The sequence below is a fragment of the Blennius ocellaris genome, assembly GCF_963422515.1.
Source record: "Blennius ocellaris genome assembly, chromosome: 6".
NCBI lineage: Eukaryota > Metazoa > Chordata > Actinopteri > Blenniiformes > Blenniidae > Blennius > Blennius ocellaris.
The window spans coordinates 19,835,189-19,858,546 of record NC_137655.1 but is presented as its reverse complement, the minus strand read 5'-3'; the positions used below and the strand labels follow the sequence as shown (position 1 = coordinate 19,858,546).

General features: G+C 41.5%; 2 protein-coding genes across 2 annotated transcripts; both read left to right on the top strand.

Annotated features, from left to right (window-relative positions):
• Positions 1 to 2,816: 2,816 nt before the first annotated feature.
• On the top strand, positions 2,817 to 16,926 carry ankrd10b (ankyrin repeat domain 10b). The gene is made up of 6 exons (XM_080498017.1): positions 2,817 to 3,340; positions 3,959 to 4,111; positions 4,945 to 5,036; positions 13,322 to 13,587; positions 14,181 to 14,288; positions 16,317 to 16,926. Exons 1-6 carry the CDS (start codon positions 3,143 to 3,145, stop codon positions 16,514 to 16,516), a joined length of 1,017 nt encoding a protein of 338 aa, XP_080354143.1. The 5' UTR covers positions 2,817 to 3,142; the 3' UTR covers positions 16,517 to 16,926.
• Positions 16,927 to 18,044: 1,118 nt separating this feature from the next.
• On the top strand, positions 18,045 to 23,029 carry ube2al (ubiquitin conjugating enzyme E2 A, like). The gene is made up of 6 exons (XM_080498425.1): positions 18,045 to 18,222; positions 20,224 to 20,304; positions 20,403 to 20,428; positions 20,724 to 20,813; positions 20,905 to 20,993; positions 22,166 to 23,029. The coding sequence occupies exons 1-6, from the start codon at positions 18,179 to 18,181 to the stop codon at positions 22,292 to 22,294; spliced, it is 459 nt and encodes a 152-aa protein (XP_080354551.1). The 5' UTR covers positions 18,045 to 18,178; the 3' UTR covers positions 22,295 to 23,029.
• Positions 23,030 to 23,358: the final 329 nt, after the last annotated feature.

Sequence of the window (23,358 nt, the reverse complement as noted above, 5' to 3'; positions counted from 1 at the left end):
TCTTGCCTCTTCCTCTCAAAACTGTGACGGTGGTTCTCCAGCTCTTGTTGTTTGCCTCCCTCTGGTGGTAAATGACATTTCCCAGCTTGCAAACAATGTAAGTGCTCAGTTGCACTACTAAATATTAATAGAAGCAGCTGCCATATGCAAGTACATCCGCTGTTTGCAGCTCGATGGGGAAACAAACTTGCAACCTTCGGTTTGAGAGACAACCTGCTCTACCAGCTGATGCACAGGTCTGTGTGTATTGTGCATAAATGTACAATAAAAAAAGTAAACATGTATTCAAGGTGTACACTGCCTTCTAACAATAGTCGGTTGGGATTTGCTCCAGCAACCCACAACCATGAATTTACATAAAGTCGTGAGAAAAAATGAATGAGATCCTTCTGATGTTTTAATGCTGCATTTATTTTATTTTTTATTTTTTTAGGCATAAACAAGATAAGAAAACTGGGGGGAAAAAATGTAGACAACATGAAAATAAACTACAAACATATACATTCATCACAAAGGCAACAAAAATACCCAATTATAAATATATGCTATGATGATAAACATGAAATAAATATTATCAAGCAAAAGAGACGAACACTCAAAATAATTTTTAAAAATAGACTTGAGAGTAAACACATATAGATGGATCACAAAGAGGTGTAAACCAGACACAAAAAAATGAAAAATGGTTATAAGAAAAAAAAAGCACACAGAATTATAAGGGATAAAGTCTACAGGAAATAAATGAACATTAAGAACAAACAAAAGACGATGCAAAAGTGGCAGGACACATCACTTAACCACTGAAAGAAACAAAACTACCATACAAATATATGCTATGACCACAATATAATGCAATTTAAACACAGAGAGCTGGAACAAAATAACAAACAAACCACAAAATCCACACCAACACCACAAAAAGAATCAAACTGGACAAGAAAAGAAAGAAAACTGTTGGAAAGAAATTCAAAAAAACGTTTTACTTTTCTTGTGACCAACTCACAAAATTACAACAAAGATGTGTACATGACAACAGAAAGACAGGAAGAGTGTTAAAAAAAAAAAAGATACATTCACCTCAAAGTGATGTAAAAAAACACACAGATGGACACAAATATCACCAAGGAAATATAAATTGGCACAAAGAGATATGACAGTACCACAAAAGGACAAAAAAAAAAAACATCAAGCGGTGACACACAACCTCAAAAAGAGAGACACATTTGGAGCTTTGGTCATAGAGATATTAATAATGTAATTTCCATAGAAAATAGTTCCAGCCAAGCCAATATCTTCTACGTCTTCCATATTGAGCAAATATTAAAACCAAAGTGCTTGAAATGGCAGTTAATACTTTGTATTGCAGCGACTACTATTAGTGTGTCCATAACAAATATGAAAACCTAATCAGAATGAAAATGCTTAGTTTTTTAGAATATCATCACCTGATAAGGGTTTGTTAAAGTAACAAACTTCCATATCCACATTTAATACTGGAGGGTTTCTTCTCACTGTACGCTGGATGTGATCATGTGATCATGACATAAGCAGGCAATACGTCATAACATTCCCTAAAGCTAATATGAACAATCTCACGCATTCCTTAGTTCTCCAGCACCACTGGCATGTTCTTGTTAGTCACAATGTTTAGAGCAGCTTATCTAATGCAAAGAGGTTTTCTTAGGTCACCATCCAGTCACAATTCAGTCATGTGAGGAACACGTTGTAAATTCAATAACTATGGTTAAGATTTGACTGCTATCATTCTGTTGTTTTAATCTTTATTTAGTTGGTTTGCTTTTTAAAAAAAAAAAAAAAATTTAAATGTTCTTTAATATTTTTTCTCTTTGCAATGTGCAGCTGATGTAATGACCCTGCTGACGCTGCAACATTCTGAGGGGAAAAACTGCAAACTTTCATTTATTCTTGGCTGTTTATTGACAGAACTGCACTGGGAGACAGTAATAATGGAACCTGTTTGAGAACAGCTTCTGAAGCGCAACGTTTTCCGTTGTCGTTGTGTAAACAGGAAACCTTTCTGTGCATGCACTGTACGGTTGCAGTAAAATGTTCTTCTTCCGATGTGTGAGTAGAGAAATAATAACAAAGGAAGATTTAAAACAATCAGTGTTTGATTGTTTACATCATTCATGCAAATAATGATAAAAAAAAACAAAACACAGCATTTATCAAACCATCCATTCATATGATGAGAATTTATTTTCATTGAAGTTGCTCAGGATGTTTATTTTTTGTCCAAACAACAGAAGACGTGTTTATCTCTTATCATTGAAAGAAATCATCAATCGAAAGGTTTTCTTGATCTTTCAAATTCTTTTTTATTTTATTTTGAAATGTTATATGAGCTCTATACATAAAAAAGTTGATTATTTAAAGAAAAATACTATAGTAATATAGAAAAAAACTTCAGTAGAGCATTCATCTATTATACAAAACATGTTTTTTATTGTACGATTAAACTCCATAAAAGATGTGTATAACTTGTAAAAATGGTGTGCACCTTTCATAATGAGAGCAGCGTGTAATGTCCTTGTCTTACTCTTTTTAATGTTTTATTAAATAAATATTTTATTTCTATATCATTTTATTATCCCCAATATCTCCTCCCTTATTGGAGGAGCTATTCTGCCTGTGCCCACCTAATTACCTCCGATTCTTATGGGCAATTTATGGTCACCAATTGACTTCACGTGCATGTTTTTGCACTGTGGAGGGAAAAATCCGCGCATGCGCCAACCTGAGTTTAAGACCCATACGGAGCCTTTAACGTGTCTGAGCCCGGGGCCCTGGAGCCTGATCCTCCGCCTCTGGAGAGCGTTCTGAATCCGATCCAGAAGAAGAAGAAGATCCAGGTCGGAGTTTCCAGCTCTCCCTCTCCCTCTCTCTCTTTCTCTCCGGTTTCCTCACGACGCGTGCTCCGCGCCGCCCGCTTTGTGTTGTTGGGCAGAAAGACGCACCATTCAGGGTGGCGTGTGTCCTCACAACACGGGCACTCCGTCTGCGCCCACTAGCCAACAATAGCCAGCCGCATCTCGCGCCGTCTCCACCGGAGTGGTCGGTTTTTCAACATCTTTTCCTTTTTCTTTTTCATTCCTTCCTTTTTTTAAAAACATCCGCTGCCATGTCGGTGGCCGTGGAGTCTGGATTCTCGAGCGAGGAGGTGCTGACCAGCCGCTTCCCGCTCCACCGCGCGTGCAGAGATGGAGACGTCGGCGAGCTGTGCGCGCTCCTCCAGCGGGTCTCGAGCCCGGCGGAGCTCGCGGTGGAGGACACCTTCTACGGCTGGACGCCCATACACTGGGCCGCTCACTTCGGGAAGGTAATGGAGGCGTCCGGCGGGGCCGACGTGGGTGGAAACATGTCGGCGGCGAGCGTCGGGTGTCTCCCGACATGAGCCTCTCCTCCTCTCGGCCATTTCCTCGTTTGTGATGAAGCTTAAAAAAAAAAAAAAAAAAAAAAAAAATCAGCCATCGTCAGCTGGAGGCAGACAATGGACCATTAACGTTTGAATGACTTCTAACAAAGCGTCGTGTTGTGTTTGATTTATTCACCAATACCGTTAAGCAAATGTTTAAGGAAGGTTCGTCGAGGCTTTACATGGGAGTTATCCTTCTTAAACGCACGACTAGTTAACGTTTACTTGTGAACTCGGATACAGTTTGCCTGTAATTGTTTCGGAAAAATAATAACCTGGGTTTTTAAAACTCGCCAACCTCACACACTTCAGCTAATATTTACTACAAAACAACAACAACCAAAAAACATGACGCCAACACCAAAACTTGGGACACTTGCCCCCACAAGCAGAAAGTATCCGACTCCCCCTCCAGTCCTCCACCCTTTGGTACGTGTACGTGTACCTGCTTGCCCCCCACCAGGTCCTCCAGCGCTCCTCCCTCTGGCCTCACTCCCGGCGTTGTGCTCTTGTCTCCCGCAGCTGGAGTGCCTGATGCGCCTGGTCCAGGTGGGCTGCGGGGTGAACGCAGTCACCTCCAGGTTTGCGCAGACGCCCACTCACATTGCAGCGTTCGGGGGCCACCCTGAGTGTTTGTTATGGCTGCTTCAAGCTGGTGCAGATATTAACAGACAGGTATGGACATCACATTAATTTACCCCCCCCACACACACAGAGGAGATTTAAGTTTAAATCATCCCTGGTGTTTAGAAATGCGAGTGAGGAGAAAAATAAAAAGCACAAGGAAGTAAGAGGTTGAGCTCCGATGATCCCATCAGGGCGGATCACTCTAAGTCGGGGTCATGACCTTTGCAGCCCTGCCACTCAGTCCCTCTATAAAACTGATATCCACCTCATTTCTTTATTGTGGAGCCACTGTCAGTCAGACCGTTCAGCAGCATCCTTTCCACATCTTTTCTTCTTCTCTTTTTGTTTGTTTTTAATGCACGGATTCATGCACCGGGCGCCATGCTTCATGCCTCACTGCGCCATGGAGGGAAATCAGATTAGTAGGTCGCAATTGCATAACACAGCGTCGTCATCATTGCAACACGTTGCCTGCAATGTTACTTGAATTTGCTCGGCATGAGCTGGAATAAACGGCTCTTGCTCACGGATTCCTGATATTTCCAGTGGAGCAGAGTCGTACACCAAGCCCGGCCTGCAAATTGCATTTGTGGTTGGTCCCAGCTTCCGGACTGTGCGCGCCCTTTTTTTTCTTTTTTTTTCCCATTAATGTTTAACTGTAAATGTGTGTGGGAGGTGGTGGTGAACAGTTCAGCCTCTTCCCCTTTTTGTGTGTTTTTTTCTTCTTTTTCTTTTTATCTCTGAAATCTGCCCCTGAAGCGGCGCAGTGAGGAAGCACATAATTAATGACATGCTCCTTGTGCCAAAAAAAAAAAAAAGTCTCGTACTTGTGTGTGTTACATGCTCTGTGTCTACAACTGCAGTGTTTTGTTGTCAAACAGGACTATGTGGGCGAGACGCCCGTCCACAAGGCTGCTCGTGCGGGCAGCCTGGAGTGCATCAACGCTCTCTTGATTCAGGGAGCGAAAGCTGAGTAAGTCCTGTCATCGGTGCTGTGTCCTCACTTCTTTCTTTCCCCCCCCTCTCTGTACTATCCAACATCTCAGTTCCGCCTTTACAAGAGATCACCACCAAACGCCAGTCCAGAGCAGCGGCGACGCAAATTTCGCCGGGCGCGTTTGTTTCAATAAGACGAGACAAACTGCAAAGTTAGCGTTTGCAAGTCTGGCATGCAAAACATGCAGATGGAATAAGATAAGCTGAATTATATATATATATTTATTTTAACTTCTCTTGATTCAGCTTGAAGGTAAACTGCTCTACAATGGTGTAACTTACCTTTACAATGAATGATTTTATAGCTGAGTGAGCAAGGCACATTTGATAAAATGTAAATTTAAGCTCTTTTAAAAAAAACAAAAAACACCACTTTATCCTGCTTTTTGTTTGATTAGTCTGCCGGTAATTCTACTAGACTACTGTGTAAACATTTACACTTTCCACAATATATTAGCAGCTGTTGGAGATAGTTTATTTCTAGGAATGGGTAGCAGCGCCCCCCCCACACCACTAAGGTGAATGAGATCACAACATCTTAAAAGTGTTGCGAGAAATAAAAGTCCCAACGTTTGTTTATGAAATCCTCGACTTTAAAGTAAACTCATCCTCACGTGTGGTGTTTCTAGAATTGGTGGTGCTCTCTTGGAAATGTGACACATTTTGTTAATCCCTGAAATTGTTGTTTATCATTGCAACAATTCGCATTAAGTTGTCCTCGGTGTGTGATAATCCTCATCTCCGACATGGTGGATCAATGGACAATGGCTCCTTCAGTGCCTCCTTGTTTGCCCGAGATAAACACTTTGATAACGGCCTCTTTGTAATTTGAGAGAGCGCTTTATTGTACTTGTAAATAATTAACTCTGCAACAAAGCCTTTTTTTTTTAAGCTAAAAGCAAAGCTCCCGTTAAATTCAGCACAGTCGTAACACATCCAGGAGGACAACTTAATGTAAAAGTTGATAAACTGTTTTTTTTTTTTTGTTAAACCTAGTAGGCCATATTGCATGATCTTTGTTAAATTTAGAGTGTGGTTTTCTTTGTTAACATTTGTTTTGGTTAATGTCTTCCATACTTGACTGAACGGCCAAATGCACATAGACTCTTTTTTTTTTCTGAACCTTTTCTTTTTAATCGCTGCGGAGGCTAATTGTTGCATAGAATGAAAATGCATAGATCACATGTAGGTTGCGGACTTTTCAGATTAGATTTGCTTATGCGGACACATGTAATCCATCTTGTGTCCACTGTTGGGTCCCGTTCCTCTGGAAACTGGGCTGACGACACAATATGTAAACACGATAGAAGTTGCATGATAAATTTAGCTCATGACAGGGATTTGAGGTGTGTGTGTGTGTGTGTGGACACTGTAACATCTCTGGCTGCCACACCCTGCTTCATTAGGATCTTCCCTTTCATGCAAGTGTCGTTACTCTTGCCTAACCTGAAGCGTGAACAAAGGGACGTATAACCCAACTTTCTTGTTTCTTGATACACGTAGACGCCGAGGTGCAACAAGTTGAGATATTTCTCGACGCCCTCCGGGATGTCGCTTCATATTTTCCAGTGGTCACACTTGCCCACTCGGTCTTGGTAAATTTAGCCACCAAAATCTAAAAGTAGACCCTTTGATCTTTAGATTTTTCCTTCTAGTTTGAGTCAACTCATGTATGATGTGGCTAAATAAATATAAAAAACAATTGGAGATATATTATTTTCTCACCATTTTGTGTTTTACTGACATTTTCATTTTCTGCAACGAGCGCCGTGCCGATCTGCCGCTCACTGACACCCACAAGCCCAAAACAACCAGGGTGCTCACAGACAGTCAGATGATGATTAAATCTCCACATAGCGTTGGCGAAGCCTGGGATTTTTAAGACACATTGTTTTAAAAAAACAAAAAAGCGCTGTGAGTTATCGTCCACTTGTGAGAGCGAGAGTGTTTGACGGTGCCGAATATATTTAGTAGCGGCCGTGTTGACTCAGAACCTCCTCCTCTCGTTTCGATACGGAATGCTAGCAATGCTAACAGACGCTCCCCGATCGGAATGGAAATAAATGCAGACTTTCTGAGAAGGACGTGAGAGGAGATCTCACAAAGTGCGTCTCCATGGCGATCATATAAAATATAAGAGCATCAGCTTGAAATAACACGAGGATGCTATTATTGCTATTGTTGAAATAAATTCTCCACCTGTTGAAGAACCCTGGTTGTATTGGTCGTCTCACTACACCAAATTTATCCTTCTTTTTTTTTCCCTCCAAAATGTAAAAAAAAACAACCTTTGTTGAAACCGTCATGTGCATTTGGTTTATCAGCTGATGAATATTTTTTATGCTTAAAATGATATGTGATGTTTTTTTCCCCTGCAGATGACAGATATTTAGTTTAGTTTATCAAGTTTGTTTTTATTTATTTATTTTCTTTACTTAAGTATACTGGGGGCACAACTGGGAGGGAGGTCAGAGGCTCATGACAAAATGACTTTAGTGTTTCAGCTGTTAAACTCGTATCTAAACCGCTGCCCACATATTTTCCTGGTTTTATAAATCGATGAACCGCAAAACCCAAAACAAAGAAAAAAGTGAAGCTTCTTGAAGCATTTCAAGATTTATATACTCAAATGTCTTCAAATTTCAATTTGATTTTCTTCATATTTTAATAAAAATGAACTGAATCAAACATTAGTATATTGAATGGCTCAATAGGTTTATTAACTAAAAGATATGATAGATCGAGTTGAAGGTTTATGTTAATGATAAAATGTAAAATAAGTCGGCCACATGCCATCATGATCATTTTCTTCAGAAACATGTTTGTACTTGTTGTTAATTGCAGACAAGTCTTTAGGTATTTGTTTAAACTTAAGTATACAGCGTTTGCAGCTCAGCACATATTTGCTGTTGTAATTCCTTTTCAATGCCACATTTCCACGATCATTTTTAAAACTGTTCTGTGCTCAAGTGGAAATGATATTTCATAATGTTTTAAAACAACAGTCGATTAACAAGCTTTGTTTTTTCTGATTTATTCCTTTTTTAGTATTCCAATGATTTGATTGGGAACGCCTTTGAGTTTTTCGTATCGATAATGTAGCTGTAAAAATCGTTTACAATAAAGCTCAACTCTGTTAATTCAAATTCCTTGACTTGGGTTTAAATCAGGAGGTAAATTGAACATTTGATCTCCATCTGGAGGATTGTATGCCGTCACATAGTTTCCCACATGTCGTTAATGTTTACTTGTAAACTAAAAGAGCAAAACATCGATGTCAAACCAGCCTTGCCTGGATAGTATATTTATTGCGCGGAATAAAATCTTAACAATCAAATCCTATTTCAAAACTTAAAAGAGTCGTCCATCAACAATAACTTAATCTTATTTCCTTTTTTTTACCGGCGGTAATGTGAACCTGTTGGCTTCATGCGGGACACAATTAGGCTCAACACTGAATATACTGACATCCGATAGACGGAAACAGCTGGATTCCTCTTGAAGAAACGACTTTACACTGTTTTCTGAAACAATTCTCGCTTGTTTTCGCTGCATCGCCTCCCGTGTCTCTTGGTCTTGAACTCGCTTCCAAACCTGCAACCTGCCGCCTCGCCTGGGGCTCCAGCTGAGGAAATACAGAAATCTGCATTTGAGGCTCTTCCTTGAACGCACAAGAGCAGGCTTTATTGACGGACGCAAAGAAGAGGAAGGAAAACGAGGCCCTTTAATGGATCCTATTTGGATTGGTTAGGAGGATTTGGCTGCCGCCATCCCCGACTCAACTCGCGGCAGACTGAGCGGCTGCAGATGAGAGCGGCGTGGAGCCGCGGACTCGCCACCCGCCGTACAAAAGCCAGGGATGATCCGTAATGGCTCGGCAGCGTCTGATAGATGGGCTGCGGCTTTGCTCAGTCGGAGGCTTTAATACATTAGTCTCGAAAAGGTGATCAGAAGCTTTCATGCACGGAGGCATTTATGGATTTTTGCTGCACAGTTTGCATGAGGTCATCGGGAGCTCGGGTGGATACAACCTCAGATAATCCATTAGCCGACGACACATCAGCCATTTCCTTGATTCGCACTCACATTTTGCATCTGGCATCCTCTGGCCCTGGAGAGGAGAGGAGAGGGCCGGCGCTGAATATCAGAAGAGGAGCGTCGTCTTGTGTTGGCGGCATCCTTTTTGCCACGAGAGGTTCTCCGGCACAGCTTCGTCGTAGCCCCGTTTCTCATTCAATCCAGTTTTATATTCTGACCATAGCAACCGTCACTTTCTTTGATAAAACATCTCTGAAAAGTAGACCAATCGCGAGTCAAGAGGGACGAGAAAAAAAAGTGTCAATCGATTTAAAATTTAAAGAAGCGACTCTTAAAAATCCAACAAAATCCGTTTTAGAATGTGACGTTTCCCACATGTTGTCATGAGCCTCTGAGTGTAAAGGTGGTGCAGTAGCAGCTAGCAGCAGGCAGGACGGAGCTCAGAGGCTGCCGGTGACCAGAGCAGAGCAGACAGATTGGGTTAGATTTACCTAGCATCATGTACTGAACTGTTTAATGCTAACCTCATCCTGTTGCAATGGTTATTCACTGTCATTTCACTGTGCCAGATATATATCTATCTATATTTTTTCCCCCACTTTCTACACAGAAATGTTTTCTTTTGTATGTCACAGTATTAACCCTATACAGTATCATAGCCTTGTTCTGACATCTAATCTTTTGTCACCTTTTCCTTTATGAGAGTGACACTAAGTTGACAAACGAAAGTTTTCTGTACTGTTAACAGAACCAGAACCGTACGTCTTAATGTTTTGCAGCCATTGAATTGGAAATGACTTGGTTTTTTCAAGTAATCCTAGAAAGGGGGAGAATAGACACTGCTGAGTCTGCCCCGTTCCCTGGGATAGCCGCACTGTTGTGGCATTGAGTGTTCTCACTATCGCTTCCTATCTACACACTGGCAAACTGTTGAGGTATTTCTTGCGGTGATTGGTTTTAATGCTAGGTTTTTTTATTGAATCAAAACTAAAGTTATAGACCTGCATGCTTTGCTTATTATCCATGATTGTTCCTGTACTTTAGCCTTTTATTTTTTGTTTATCGTTTTTATTTGTATGATTTGTTTATTTATTTATTTTTGTCGACTAACCATAGGAGTCCTTTTATATATGGACAGGTTTAATCACGTGAGTCCCATGTCAACATGTAGCATGATATAATAGGCTGCCTCTGGAAGGGTTAGACAATAGTTAGAGAAGATTCATATTGTGTGCTTAGGAACCGAAAAAAGCAAAGCATACCAGGCAATTTACAAAGAATTAACGCTTCCTTTTTTAAATTCCTCCTCGCTCGATCTGCTTTCCGTAAAACACGGTCATGCATTTTCTTGACGTTTTCTGGCGATGTCCGGTCTCACTAAAGGAATACCGGTTAACATTTTTTTCGCACAACGCAGAGCGAGGATTTGTTTTAAAATCGTGTACAAAGTCGGTCAATGACGCGCGGTAAAAAGAAGAGACAGTACAAATAAGGTGTTTGAGTTCAAAGCAGAAGATGAAAGGATTTATTGAAATGTACCGAGTGTGTGTGCAATAGAGTTTATCTCAGAGCACAATGTAAAGTTTCTTTTTAGATCTAGTTTCAATGGAAATAGGATTTAATTTTTTTTTAAGTCTCGAACGCAAATGAGCTCCTCGAATATTATGTTGTTGCTCATTTTAATCTATCACTTAAGTTATAAAAGTTTAGTTTTTTAACGTACATGAGTACATGATGCCTTCCTTTATTGATGTCCAGGCAACTTTGTTACACAGATTTATGGAAACTTGCGTGATTACTAACTTGTTTATTTAAAAAATAAAAGCTTTTTAAAGGAAGTAATGACTTTATAGTCTTCTTTAAAAAGAGAGGAAGCCAGATTTAGGTGATTTAATGCCACTTTAACACGCATGGATCCAGAAGGTGTAAAAGTTAACAGCCACGCTTTTCTTAGTTAACTTGTCTCTTCGTTTAAAATGTGAAGAAACGAATGTCTTTGCCAATTGAGGTTAGGAAACTTCTCAAAGTATTTTCCTTGCGTCGTTGCCCTGTGCAGCAAGTTTCTGCCCAAGGAAAGAGACAAAATGTGCATTTTCGCATAATGGAATAGTTTGTTGGATTGAGACTTAAAATAGCCGCTAATGAGACTCTCGTTCCTTGTAGTGAGACCAAACCGTCGACCAAATCACACTGTGGTTTTTTTAACGCTAAAACAAAACCCTTTGGACCAAAATCCTGTTGGAAGCGTTAATTTAAAGGGGACGGGTAATGTGCAACAAGTTATTGTGTGATTTATTTATTTATTTATTTTGACTCTTTTTATTTGTTTTTAATCTTTAATTCTTTATAAGAAAAAAAATGTTTTTTCATGTGCACTAGTTCTTGAAATGTTTTCTTTTTTGCACAACTGTTTAGATAAATATACAGAGAGTGAGCAATTTCTGAACGCCGTGAATGAGCAAACAGTCGCCGTGCGCTTTAAATCGAGCCTCACTGTGTGGAAGTCAGTGTCACCAGGGTTTACCTAAACACTGAGTTATAACATGCAACAAAATTGAGCCGTTTTTAATTGATAAGTTTAAGAACTCATCCAATAAGTATACTGTTTTCTTGAGCTTTTCTTATTCTCTTGATAGACGGATGTGTTTAAAATGGCCTTTTCATATTTTATCATCACATTACAATAATGTAATTGCAGAGTTGGATGTGAGCCAGTAGTCCCACATCTTTGACAAAGACTTGGCTGTTTCTGCTTGGGAACTCATTTTGCTGTGCAACTACGTTCGGACGCGGAACAAGTGCGTCATTGTTTCGCGGTTTGGCCAGTGGAAGAGGAGAGAAGTTCCCGTCGTCAAACTTTTACGCGGACGTGAATCCTGCTGGTCAGCGAGACGTTTTCTGTGCAGTTTGTGAAGGATCCACCTGCAATCAGGTGTCCTGCACAATCATTTAGCTCAGAATAATCTTGTTTTTATTATTGTTATTAGCTGACTTCATTTCTACAAAGTAACTCCTGCAACAAAATGTAAATACACAAGCCCGTACTTTATGGGTATAATTAGTTGTCTGGCTTTACGTTCCAGTGAAATTGCTTCCAGACATGAGTGTCATGTACTCTTGAAAGATGAGGGGAAAATACGACACAACACTGTTTGCTCATTCATCGCTGCACTAAAGAAAAACCTCTTTGTTTCTGCTGCAACTGGATGCGATTAACACAACTTTACATAAGGCGCCAGGCGCTTTGTTTCCGAGTTTCGGATGTTTTGGTACAAGCCTTCCCCGCAGTCGTTCTGATGTCCTACTTTCGTTCATCCCTCTTGAGACGACGTGAAGACTGACTTCTGCTTCGCTCTGCCGAAGATGAAGGGTCTGCATTCTCGATGCCCGGAGCCCCCCCCACCCCCCGCTTTGCTTTGTCATTTCAAGTCTGCCGAGTTTCCTCTGAAGATCCAGCCGTTTCGTCCGCGTCTCCTCTGGATGATGAGCACCTCTATCTTGTACTTGTCCCTGGAGATCTCGCTCCATTCATGTCTTGATGTCTGGAGCGCCGTTTGTTTTGCTGGCTCTTCACTCCACGCTGAACTCCGTCCTTACACAGACCGTCTGAATCGTCACTTTGACTTTGAAATCTGCGTGACCCTTTGAAATGTGCACGACCCTTTGAAGAACGCCTTGAGCCGAATCTTCACTGTATGGGAGTACGAAGCTTTTCCTTTGACAAATGGCTTCTTGACGTTGGCGTTTTGTCTTCACGTCGATGACAGAAATCTTCTCCTTTGGGCCTGGACTGTCTCTTCAAACGGACCCGAGCCATCGCTTTCAGTTCTTCTGGGTCCCCGTTGGAGAAACGTGCTGCGCATGTTCAGTTGTCTCGATCGTGTCCTTTTGCAGCAGAAATGTTTCCCTGTTTATGTGGAAACGTCAAAGATTTAGGCTCAGTGGAAGATAAAAAAAATGATCCCCAAGGATCAGTCGTCATCTTCATGAGAGATGACGAAGAGGCTGAGAGGGTAGAGCAGCACAGGCTTTGTCAAGACATCTGTGTTTGTCTGTGTGTATGTGTGTGTGTGAATGTCTGTGTCATTTGCTTAATGAGTCTGTGTGCCTGCGTTTGTGTGCGTGTGTGCTTGAGGTTGTCTGATTTTGTTGATTTTCTGTTTTTATCTGTGTGAGTCGCCCGTCCACTGAGCGCTTCTAACGCGCCCTCTTCCCGTTGTGCAGTATGAGGAATGCCAGTGGGCTGACGGCCGCCGACCTGGCCCACGCGCAGGGATTCCAGGAGTGCGCTGAAATTCTCTCCAATGCCCAGAACTTCCAACAAAACATGGCCCAGTCCCATAACGGGGCTTTTCTGAACGGCATGAGCCGCATTGGGGGCCAAGCTCACCCCACCATCCAGGGACGCAGCTTCCTGAATGGCGTGCCCAACCGAAAGAGATCTTTTGATGGCATGGAAGCAAATGCGGGGAAGAAAGCGAGACACAATGGTACGTCACGGCCATTTTTTAAATGTACGCGAAAACGGGTGTTCGTGCTGTTCTGACATGCAAACCTTCTTCAGACGAACAATGTTTGGCATTGTTGAGCCACGTTGTGCTGAAAACAAATTTCACTTCATGTACGTGATGCCCAACAGCAGAAGTCAGCTGCTGGTCTGCAGGTGATTTGGGGTTAATCATATTACGCTAAGGGACAAAAAAAAAAGAGGTTTTACTGCCTCATACAAGAATTTACATTTTTGTCCAAGATTTTAAACCTTTCTGAGTGAGTTGCGTCACATCTGAGCAACGTCACAACGGCCGCAGTCCAACTTTCCCTCGTCTCATTGCATCATTATTTCTCAGCTTTACTTTCTAGTTATGTGGAAAAAGTACTAAAATAACATGACAAAAAAATGGAGAGTGAAAATGTGGTATTTAAATGACATTTCCCACTGGCACTACTGCTGTGGTTTATGGTTTGAACTTTAGAAACTACAACTTAATGGAAAGGACTGGAAACTGTTGTTTTGCGGTATTGAGCGCCTCGGAGACGAGAACGATTGAGTTCCTCGGCTGATTCTTCCCGTCCCGGCTCCCAGGTGTGTGCGTGCCACCAGAGCTGCTGAACGGGAACGGACCACTGGGCGGCGCCATTGAGGCCCCGATGGAGAGCATGAACATGGAGCTGGCGCCAACTGTCACCACAGGTGGGCCTGGGACCTTTGCTTTTGGGCTCAGTGGGTTTGCGGCGCCACAAGGGCCGGGGCCCATGGATCAGAGGGAGGACCAGGGGGCGCCTGGCAGGGCGGGCCCCGCGGCCAGAGAGCTGGAGGTCATCACGGTGGCGTCAATGCAGACCCCCTGTCGCTGCACCAACTCTTACGCCTACTTGTAGAGGGGCCTGCGTCCGAACACGTCGCGTCACACGCCGATGTTCCCATTTCTATTATCTGGCTTGTTTGTTTTGATTTGACGGTGAGCTGCGACTGACGTGTATGTTTGTATGCTGTATTTTCTACTATTACATGTTCCTGATTATACTTGGATGGATAAGAGAAAAAAAAAAGTATATATAAATATATATTCCATTTGTTATTCAGCTCAATGCGATATAATCATCCATCCAGTTATACCTGTGTTTGGTACGTAGTGCGCTTTGTGTAGGTTTAGAACTAAACGGTTGGTATTCCTTTGCACAGTGACAGTGCAGATTCCATATCAGTGAAAATATGGTTTATATTGGCCTGATGGATAAAAATAAGTCACATTTTCAGAGCATCTGAAAACCTACATGGACGGAGTGACATTACACGATCATTCGCTGTGTCCTTTCACTCCGATTTTCCACATTTGATGAGTAGAACTCGTTAAAGCTGTTAACGTCTGTGTAGCGGGGTAGTTGAAGAGTTGCGTCCTTTTTTTTTTTTACTCTTTCAGTTTGGAAAGAAAACCTGAGACACTTTGTTAAATATAAAATTCTTGATTTGTAAAGATGACCTTTATATAAAGCTGACGGGTGGGTAAGCACTCTTGAACAAATTCCCTGAGATGTCTTCTAATGTTATGCGCTCGCTGAAGCTGTTTTATATCCAACGATGACTTTATGCCAAAGCATATCCAAACATGAATGTAGCTTGTAAAAGTATAAATGATTCCCCATTTGCAGCTTTCTCGTAGTTTGTAGCCGTCCTGTACTAAAAATGGGTTTGGGGGATTCAATTCTTCCTTTCTGTTTACTCGGTCTCCAAGTATGGTGAATGTTTACTGTGTGTATGTACAGTAAAGTTTTTAGATTGCTAGCAGGGCTTGCACATGTGTGTTAAAACAGTGATGCTCGGTGTGTTTTTTGAATTTGGTAATTGGCTATTTTACAATCAGTAGTTCTGTATGAGACGGACAGCTCGAGACGGTTTGCATGGATTTGTACACTTTGCAAAAAGCCTTATATCTTGAGCACCATTTAATATTTGAACAATAACTTTATTTACATTTTTTTCAACTTTTATAGATACTAAGGGAAATTACTCTTGTCTGTATTTTCTAGTGATCTTCATTGTTGATGGTGGTTCCTGTTAAAAAAAAGAAAAATGACCGAAGGCGTGAGTGTTTGGTCTGTCACTAGAGTATTCAGTAACTGAGCGGGTTCAGCTTTGTACTCGACTGTGTATAATCATTAAATGTGGTCAATTTGATAAATGTGACTGTGGTGGCCTGTTTTTCTTGATCTATTTCCATTCATCGGTCAGTCCTTGTTTTGTACGAACATGCAAAGTTAAAATAATACCGATCAGATTCATGTGGACTCCACCACACTTTTCTAATTTCCATCACCTCTACTTCTTAAGGAGGATTGTGGATTATGCCACACCGCCTTAAAGACTTAAGATTTTCTTCAGGAATGAACAGAACGGGGTCACTGTGTCATACCGCGCGTCTGTGTGACCGCGAATCGGGATGTGACCTATTTAAAACAAGGTTTCAGGTTCAAACTTGCAGGGTTGCACAAGGCTGGGGAATACATTTCACAATTCATCGACCTTGTTTCTCCAAAAAGGTCACAGAACTTTTACTTTCTAGGTTGAAATGTGAGCACATCTTTTATTTGCCCCACACGCACACACACGCACCTCAAACTGCTTTTGATACTTAACAAAATCAACTGGCCGTTCAGAAGCAGGGATATGAGAAGTACTTCAGGATGTACGTCCCCTTTTGACGATTTGTTTCCTCCACAGTGGCAGGGAAGAGACACTGTGAGGATTTTCCCTCTAATGAGCCTGCAGCAGAGATCCTCCTCGGCCAGCACGTCTACAGTGACTCACCTGAGATCAGTAGCACGGCAGGCAGCCAGATGGAGCACCAGAGGTCTATCAAGGCAGAGCAGTTGTATGACCATACCCTCTACAGCACCATGCTTCTCTACCACGGATCCTAAAGCACAGAGGGTCACGCTGACGGGCTCATTGCTCCCCCCCCCCCCGATTCTCATGTAAGCCTAAAAGCAAGCATTCATTCGCCTTAAAGCCACGATGTGGTCCATTTGTTGTTGGGTTTTCTTTTGTTTGTTGTTGCTATACGGCCGACCCATTGTCCTGGATAAATTTCACATTTGTAACCCAGGAAGCTGCGTTAAGACAACTTTTGTTTGTGCTGTTTAAAAAAAAAAGAAAAAAAAAAGATGTTTTGTTGAGCTTTTCTATAATGACAGATGTGTTTTGAATTGCACTACAGTCCGCATTTGTGTTGAACCATTGCCAGTACTTCAGTTTTGTTTATTGTAACTTGGTGTTACTGACTGAACCCAATGCAGACACATTCAATGTAACACATTAAGAATTAAACACATTTTGCAAAAGTTAAAGCTTTCTTTAGTATTTTTAGGTTTTTGTTTTGTTTTTGTTTAATTATATGTATGTGTAACTTGTCAAACACAGATTTCCAAAAATGTCTTGTTTGGTTATGGAAGACATTCTGACCTAACCTTACATGGTGAATGGCAAAAATGGCGTAAATCCTTCATGAAATCATGCTGAATAATCAACAAAGTATACAACTGCTCGAGAGAGAAATAATGACAAAAAGCTGCAAAGTGACCAAAGACAAAAACTACAATACATAGATGAATATGCATAAACAAAACAGAATGCATATTTAGATAGGAGTGAAATTAAGTATAACCCAACTTCTCAATGAATTTGATCAACAATAGGGTCCTTAGTGCCAGTATCTATTTATATCGAGGGGAAAATTTAACAATATAATAAAATACAACAGAAGGTGTGCTATCAAACTGAGGATGAAACCAATGACCACAAAAGGCTTCAGAGAACCATTTTCAACATACTAAGTTGGATATTTATGTCTTGTGCTGGGACACGTTGCTGTAATATAAGGCATCCCGTTTATTCGTGTCACACGATGGCTTAAAATGGCATTTGTCATGTACTGGCATTAATTTCGTCACTTTTAAAGTACACCAGAATGTCGTGCATGAACTGACCGTGTTATATGATGGGCTACATTCTTGTGGAAGGCTCGTTAATAAGTGGAATAGTGTTCCACACGTTGTACATCAGGATCAGCAGGACACCACTCTCTGCAGCCTCACGTGTATGGACACACCTGTCACAAGAGCCGACCTTCATCACAGCTGCGCTGCACAAACACGCGTCACCGTGACCACGCCCCCCAACGCTGGACGCCCGACAAAGTAATAGGGGACACATTATACATTTGCATATACAACATTGTTATTATACAAACATGTCTCGTGAGAAACCGCAGCATCCAACTGTAGTAACTTACTAAGTTGATTTATTGTATATGAAACCACAACTACAGATAACAAAACCGATGTCTAACGTGAAACTGTAAATCGCGACCCCTCTTCCCTTCTGCAACATGGTATCGTCCTGTAAATCTCGCAGCGCTAATCGGAGACCCGTAGGGTTACAGACAGAAAGTCGAGTGATCGTCAACAGGGAGTCAGTGAAGTTGTAAAAAATAAAAAAACAGTTGAATAGTGTGACATTTTATTAACAAAATAAACTGCCGCCAACGTAATAGTGTAGCAAATAGGTATTCCACAAGACACGCCATGTCAACCCCAGCTAGAAGAAGACTTATGAGGGATTTTAAACGGTGAGTTGATGGTGTTCCGAGAACGTCTGTGAGCTATGATTTGTCAAAACAGCTAACGTTAGCCCAGCTCGGCTAAAACTGGTGTTTTCGGGCGAACCTATCGATTCGCACCGCGAACCGTAAAATACAGCAATGACGCAACGTGTGTGGCTTATAATTCACCTCGAGCACCCTGTAACATTTATATTAAGGTGTGGTAAATGTGTTAAAAAGCGCCCCGGCTGGACTCTGAAGCTAACCGTGCTAGTTGATAGCATGTAAATCGACCTGGGTTACGGTTAACGGCGCTGAAGTTAGCCTCCTATCTGAGATGACCGAAACGATCGTATTAGTGAATTTTACAACTATTACGTTGTAAAAAAAAACAACAATGTGGTCAATTTAGACATTTTTTGATCATTGAATTAAACTCAAATTCGGATATGTGAAACCCCTGGTTTCGTTTACGATACAGAAACGTAGAGATGAGTCTTCTTTAAACGTGAACCAGACCAAATCGGGTCGAGTACGTTGGATTTACGAGGGTTTGTACTTAAAACTATTGAACCACATGTGTAAACCACACAGTTGGGCCGGATACACACTGTTACTGTACCTTTAACCGCGTGTGTGAATTGTTTAGTAGGAATAAAATGTTCAGGATTGTTCAGTCTGACTAAAAACTATCATGTAAATGTGAAATGTAATATTTAATAACCCGCCTGGTTGTAGTTGTTTTTCTACGTGAACGTAGTTTTATTGTCGATCTACGGTTTCTTTTATCGTCCAAACAGAGGCTAACTTCAACACGTTTTTAAAAGCTAACTCTTTAAATTTACTCTCATTTATATTTAAATGTTGCTGCTCGGTGACCAAACGTAACCGTTTAAATGGGGATGATCCCCATTTTTAATTGGGGACGATCGAAACCAGTCGCAGTGTTTCGTTATCAGTCGGATCTTGACGCTGTTATAAAAACAAGTCAAAGTTTGAAGAATTTGAGTGATTCCGACCCGACTTGTTCTTGAAGACAAATTGAACTCCAACAAAGGAACACAAGCGCTCCGAAATCCTGACAAATATTTCGTGTATTCATGGCGGGAGGGGGGAGACTAAAGCAAAGCGGAAGCGCGACGCCAGCACGAGACACCGGTTCTTCTAGTAACTGAACCCTTTGAACTTTTCCCTTCAGCGAACTGTGGGTATGATCACGTCAAACCCAGAATGAATACTTAAAGTCCCACAGACGCGTTTTCAGTCCAGAGCGTTGGCCAGCCTCAGATCCGGCGAGAAGGACTCTTAAATTCCTGTTTCAGGAATTCGGACAGGTCTTTCCAGGTATTGGGAGTGGCTCGCTTCGTTGACGCAGCTCAGATAGAAATACGAACAAAACAATAGGAAAGCAAAACAAATACACAGCAGGATGGGTATCAGTGAACTCATTAAACTTGTAACAAGCTTGTATAATGTGATTGTTTCATCCAGACTCGAGCAGAAGCAGCAGCTATTTGAAAAAAACACCAAAAAAACAGTATTTCTGCTTCCACCAGTGTAATTTTCTGGTTTCCGTGGTCTTTAGTGAAAACAAAGTGGACATTGTCTGGTTTTGAAAGGTCTATCTGCACTCAAAAGCACTTTTAAGAAGGATTAAAATTCGACTCAAAACAAGTGTTTTAATCACTGTGGAAATTACAAAGACAGATAATGGAAACAAACCTTCACTAAATTGAGGAATTGCATGTGTCTGATGGCTCACCGCTCATGTTGTTGTGAGGAAAGGCTTAAAAGTGATGTTAGGTTGAGGATTTTGATACATCTGTCGCCTGCTGACCAGATAAAGTGTCACTTTATGTCATTATAGATAAAAACAGAAAGGTTTTGGCATTTTAAACTTGTAATAAACGTCTAATTCACACATTATGGAAATACTAACTTTCACCAGCCGTTCCCAAAAGTGTTATACGCACTGCCTGTCAGAGAGTGTTAAGATCCCACCATAACATTTTGTTGTTGTTGTTCTAGGCTACAAGAGGATCCTCCAGCTGGTGTCAGCGGCGCTCCATCTGAAAACAACATCATGGTGTGGAACGCAGTCATTTTTGGGTAAGAAATGCTTCGGCGTAAGCCGAGTGTAGATTAGGTTCAAAAGTGTTGAATAAGTCGTAATAAAAGCTGCTTTGTTTTCTTTCCTGTCCCCGCAGCCCTGAAGGAACGCCCTTCGAGGATGGTAAGCATCTCACTGTCATCATGAGTTCCCATTTCATTTCTATGGCATAATAATGTAACATAATCCAATAAAGATGTTTCGCGTTTCACGTGTGTCGTAAAATGTTACAAATCAAAATGTGGTCCAACAGTCCAGTCGGCTTATATTCCCTTTAATTCTTCTCCCATTGCTCCCAAAGCTTTTATTTATTTATTTGCCTCCCGATGAAATACTCAAGTCGGGACACGTCACCGCGTCCCGAGCAGCCTGGATGACTCACGCATGTCGTAACCTTGGTGTCTCGTGTCTGTCACAGGTACATTTAAACTCATAGTAGAATTCACAGAAGAATACCCCAACAAACCTCCCACGGTCCGATTCGTGTCAAAGATGTTTCATCCGAACGGTAAGAACGCCGTCGTCTGAGCGCCTCGCGCCGCGACTGCCGCTCGCAGGGTCCACTCCAACTGTGTGTGTGTGTGTGTGTGTGTTTACAGTCTACGCAGACGGGAGTATATGTCTCGACATCCTACAGAATCGTTGGAGTCCCACTTACGACGTGTCATCAATTCTCACATCTATCCAGGTAAGACGTGTCACTATGACGACACATGTTCCACATTGTGTCACACGTTGTTCTGTAATTTAAATTGAGAAAGCGTGAAAGTTGTGAAAGAATAATGGGGTTCAAGGCAGCCTCTGGTAGAACTGGACGTTTTACTGTTGTATCATTCTGCATTTCCCAGCCAATAAATGAAGCATTTCTGACTCATTCCCGTGTCTAAATATTTTATCAACCATGAAAAACTTGGGATGATTGTGGTACGTGCACATTAAAAAAAAAGAAATCTTTAGGTTTTTAAGTATTAATGAAGTGGGCGAGACTCTTCTGAATGAGACCATGATAAATGTTCCCATTTTATTTCAAATGTGTTTTTTAAAGTGGCGATACTATGAGAATACTGTTAAAATATGTTATACATTATAACACTCACAAATACTATGGTATTATTTAAATAACACAGTATTCTGTTCATTATTGTCAAAAACACTGCAGCAATACTCCCAAAAAATAATTAATTTGAGGGTAAAACTACAAATAATTTTGTCTGAATTTGTCGTAGTGGTAATTATACTGATTTATTGATAAATGTGTGATTCGTCAAATGGGAAAACCTCACAGCATCGGTTTGAAATTACAATGCAGCAATACGATTAGCATGGATTTCCAAGAACATTTAAGGTGAATGTTTTAAGCTTTTAAATAAGCATTCATTAAAAATGCACACTTCAGGCTATTTCAGTGCCCCGAAGTCAGTGCAAGACTCTTTAAGTTTCATTTACACACATAATAAATACGTTAAAAAGCATTACCCAGACTGAACATGTTGCATGTGTCACTATTTGAAGCTTAAAGAACTTTTAAATGGGACCAAATCCTCCCTGGATTCCTGTGAATGTTGCTCCAGGCTCTCCAGTGCTGTTCTCCATCTATATAATCTATTATTTATATTTAGTCACTGACTGGAAAGAACAAAACGCTCTTTCAGAGTAAAGAAGCAGGAGCTGCCGTCTCAACATGTAGCGACAATTTAATGTCATTCGTGAACGATTGCAGGCGCAAAAGCAAATAGTGTGAAATATAAAAGTGCAGTTGTCGCAACGACTAGAAACAGTAGATTTAGAATGTTCGTCCAGTTTACTTTCCATTAAACACCCATTAATCGTCCCTCCTTCTCTCACCCCCCCCCCCAACAGTCCCTGCTTGACGAGCCAAACCCCAACAGTCCGGCCAACAGCCAGGCGGCGCAGCTCTACCAGGAGAACAAGCGGGAGTACGAGAAGCGCGTGTCGGCCATCGTAGAACAAAGCTGGAGGGACAGTTGACCTGGCCGCCCCCCCGTCGCCGCCGCTCTCTCCATTCTTGAAATTTTGTGCTGCAAGGTTTTAGTGGAGTCCCTCCTAATTTCAAAAGCCCCCCCCCCCCTCCCTCCCCCCGTTTTCAATTTCAAGCTTTTATGCACTTTACCTTCGATTTTACCTTCATAGAAAGTCTTTTTCTTTCTTTCCTTCCGACCGAGAAGAATTTATTATTTTTCTATTCTCAGCCTCATTTTCCAGTTTTATCAAGGGGGGGGGGGAAGAAAAAACCTGCTGAATCTTGCCTCCCATGTTTTGTCACTATGGACTTGAGGGCCATTACTCAAAAAAACTTGTGGTGTGTTCTCACTCGCTGTTATGACCCCCCCTCCTCCTCTTCCTCCACCACCTCCTCCACCCTCCTCCCGCCCCGCGACTAATGTCAAAATATCTCCGGGGGGGCGTAGCCGTAGCGTCACGGGTGTCACTTGTCTCTCTGATCTCTTCTGTCGGTTTGTTTTCACGAGGCAGCGGGAGAAGGAGCAGCCGGGGCGAGGCCCGCTCCGACCACGTCCCGACACCTTTTTAAACACCCGAGTCTTTTGCCGTGCCGTGAACCGTTACAATGCATGACAAGTGTGTTTTCACAATCCTCTTCAGTTCTTGTGTATATAAAAGAAGCCTGCAACTGAAATTCTGTACAGATTTTTTGCACTGGTTGTCTCCCATGTCACTTTTTTCCAGTACTTGTAAATAAAAAACAAAAACATGAGTTTTTGCACTTTTGTTTCATCCATCTTCCACTTTTTAGTTTCCTTTTTTTGGGGGGGATTTGTTAGTTTGGTAGGAGTAATAAATGTGAAGAAGTCACAAACATGCAAACCCCACACAGACCCTGTAGCCCAGATTTAAAATGTCACTGTTATTCAAACCAAAACAAAGATCTCTTCTTCATTCCAGTGTGACCGATCCAAAGCTTTGCGTTTAAAAAAAAAAATACAGTTGGAGACACTGCTTCTGAGCAGCTTTCAGTTTAATGTGATTTGACGCAGTTGGTTCCTCACGTGTATTTTAGCCTTTAGAAACAATGG

Coding starts and splice junctions, on each gene's coding strand:
- ankrd10b (XM_080498017.1), top strand. CDS start 3,143: ATGTCGGTGGCCGTGGAGTCTGGATTCTCGAGCGAGGAGGTGCTGACC. Junction 5,037..13,321: donor ATTCAGGGAGCGAAAGCTGA/GTAAGTCCTGTC, acceptor CCCGTTGTGCAG/TATGAGGAATGCCAGTGGGC. Junction 14,289..16,316: donor GGCGCCAACTGTCACCACAG/GTGGGCCTGGGA, acceptor TTTCCTCCACAG/TGGCAGGGAAGAGACACTGT.
- ube2al (XM_080498425.1), top strand. CDS start 18,179: ATGTCAACCCCAGCTAGAAGAAGACTTATGAGGGATTTTAAACG. Junction 20,429..20,723: donor AGGAACGCCCTTCGAGGATG/GTAAGCATCTCA, acceptor TGTCTGTCACAG/GTACATTTAAACTCATAGTA. Junction 20,814..20,904: donor AAAGATGTTTCATCCGAACG/GTAAGAACGCCG, acceptor GTGTGTTTACAG/TCTACGCAGACGGGAGTATA.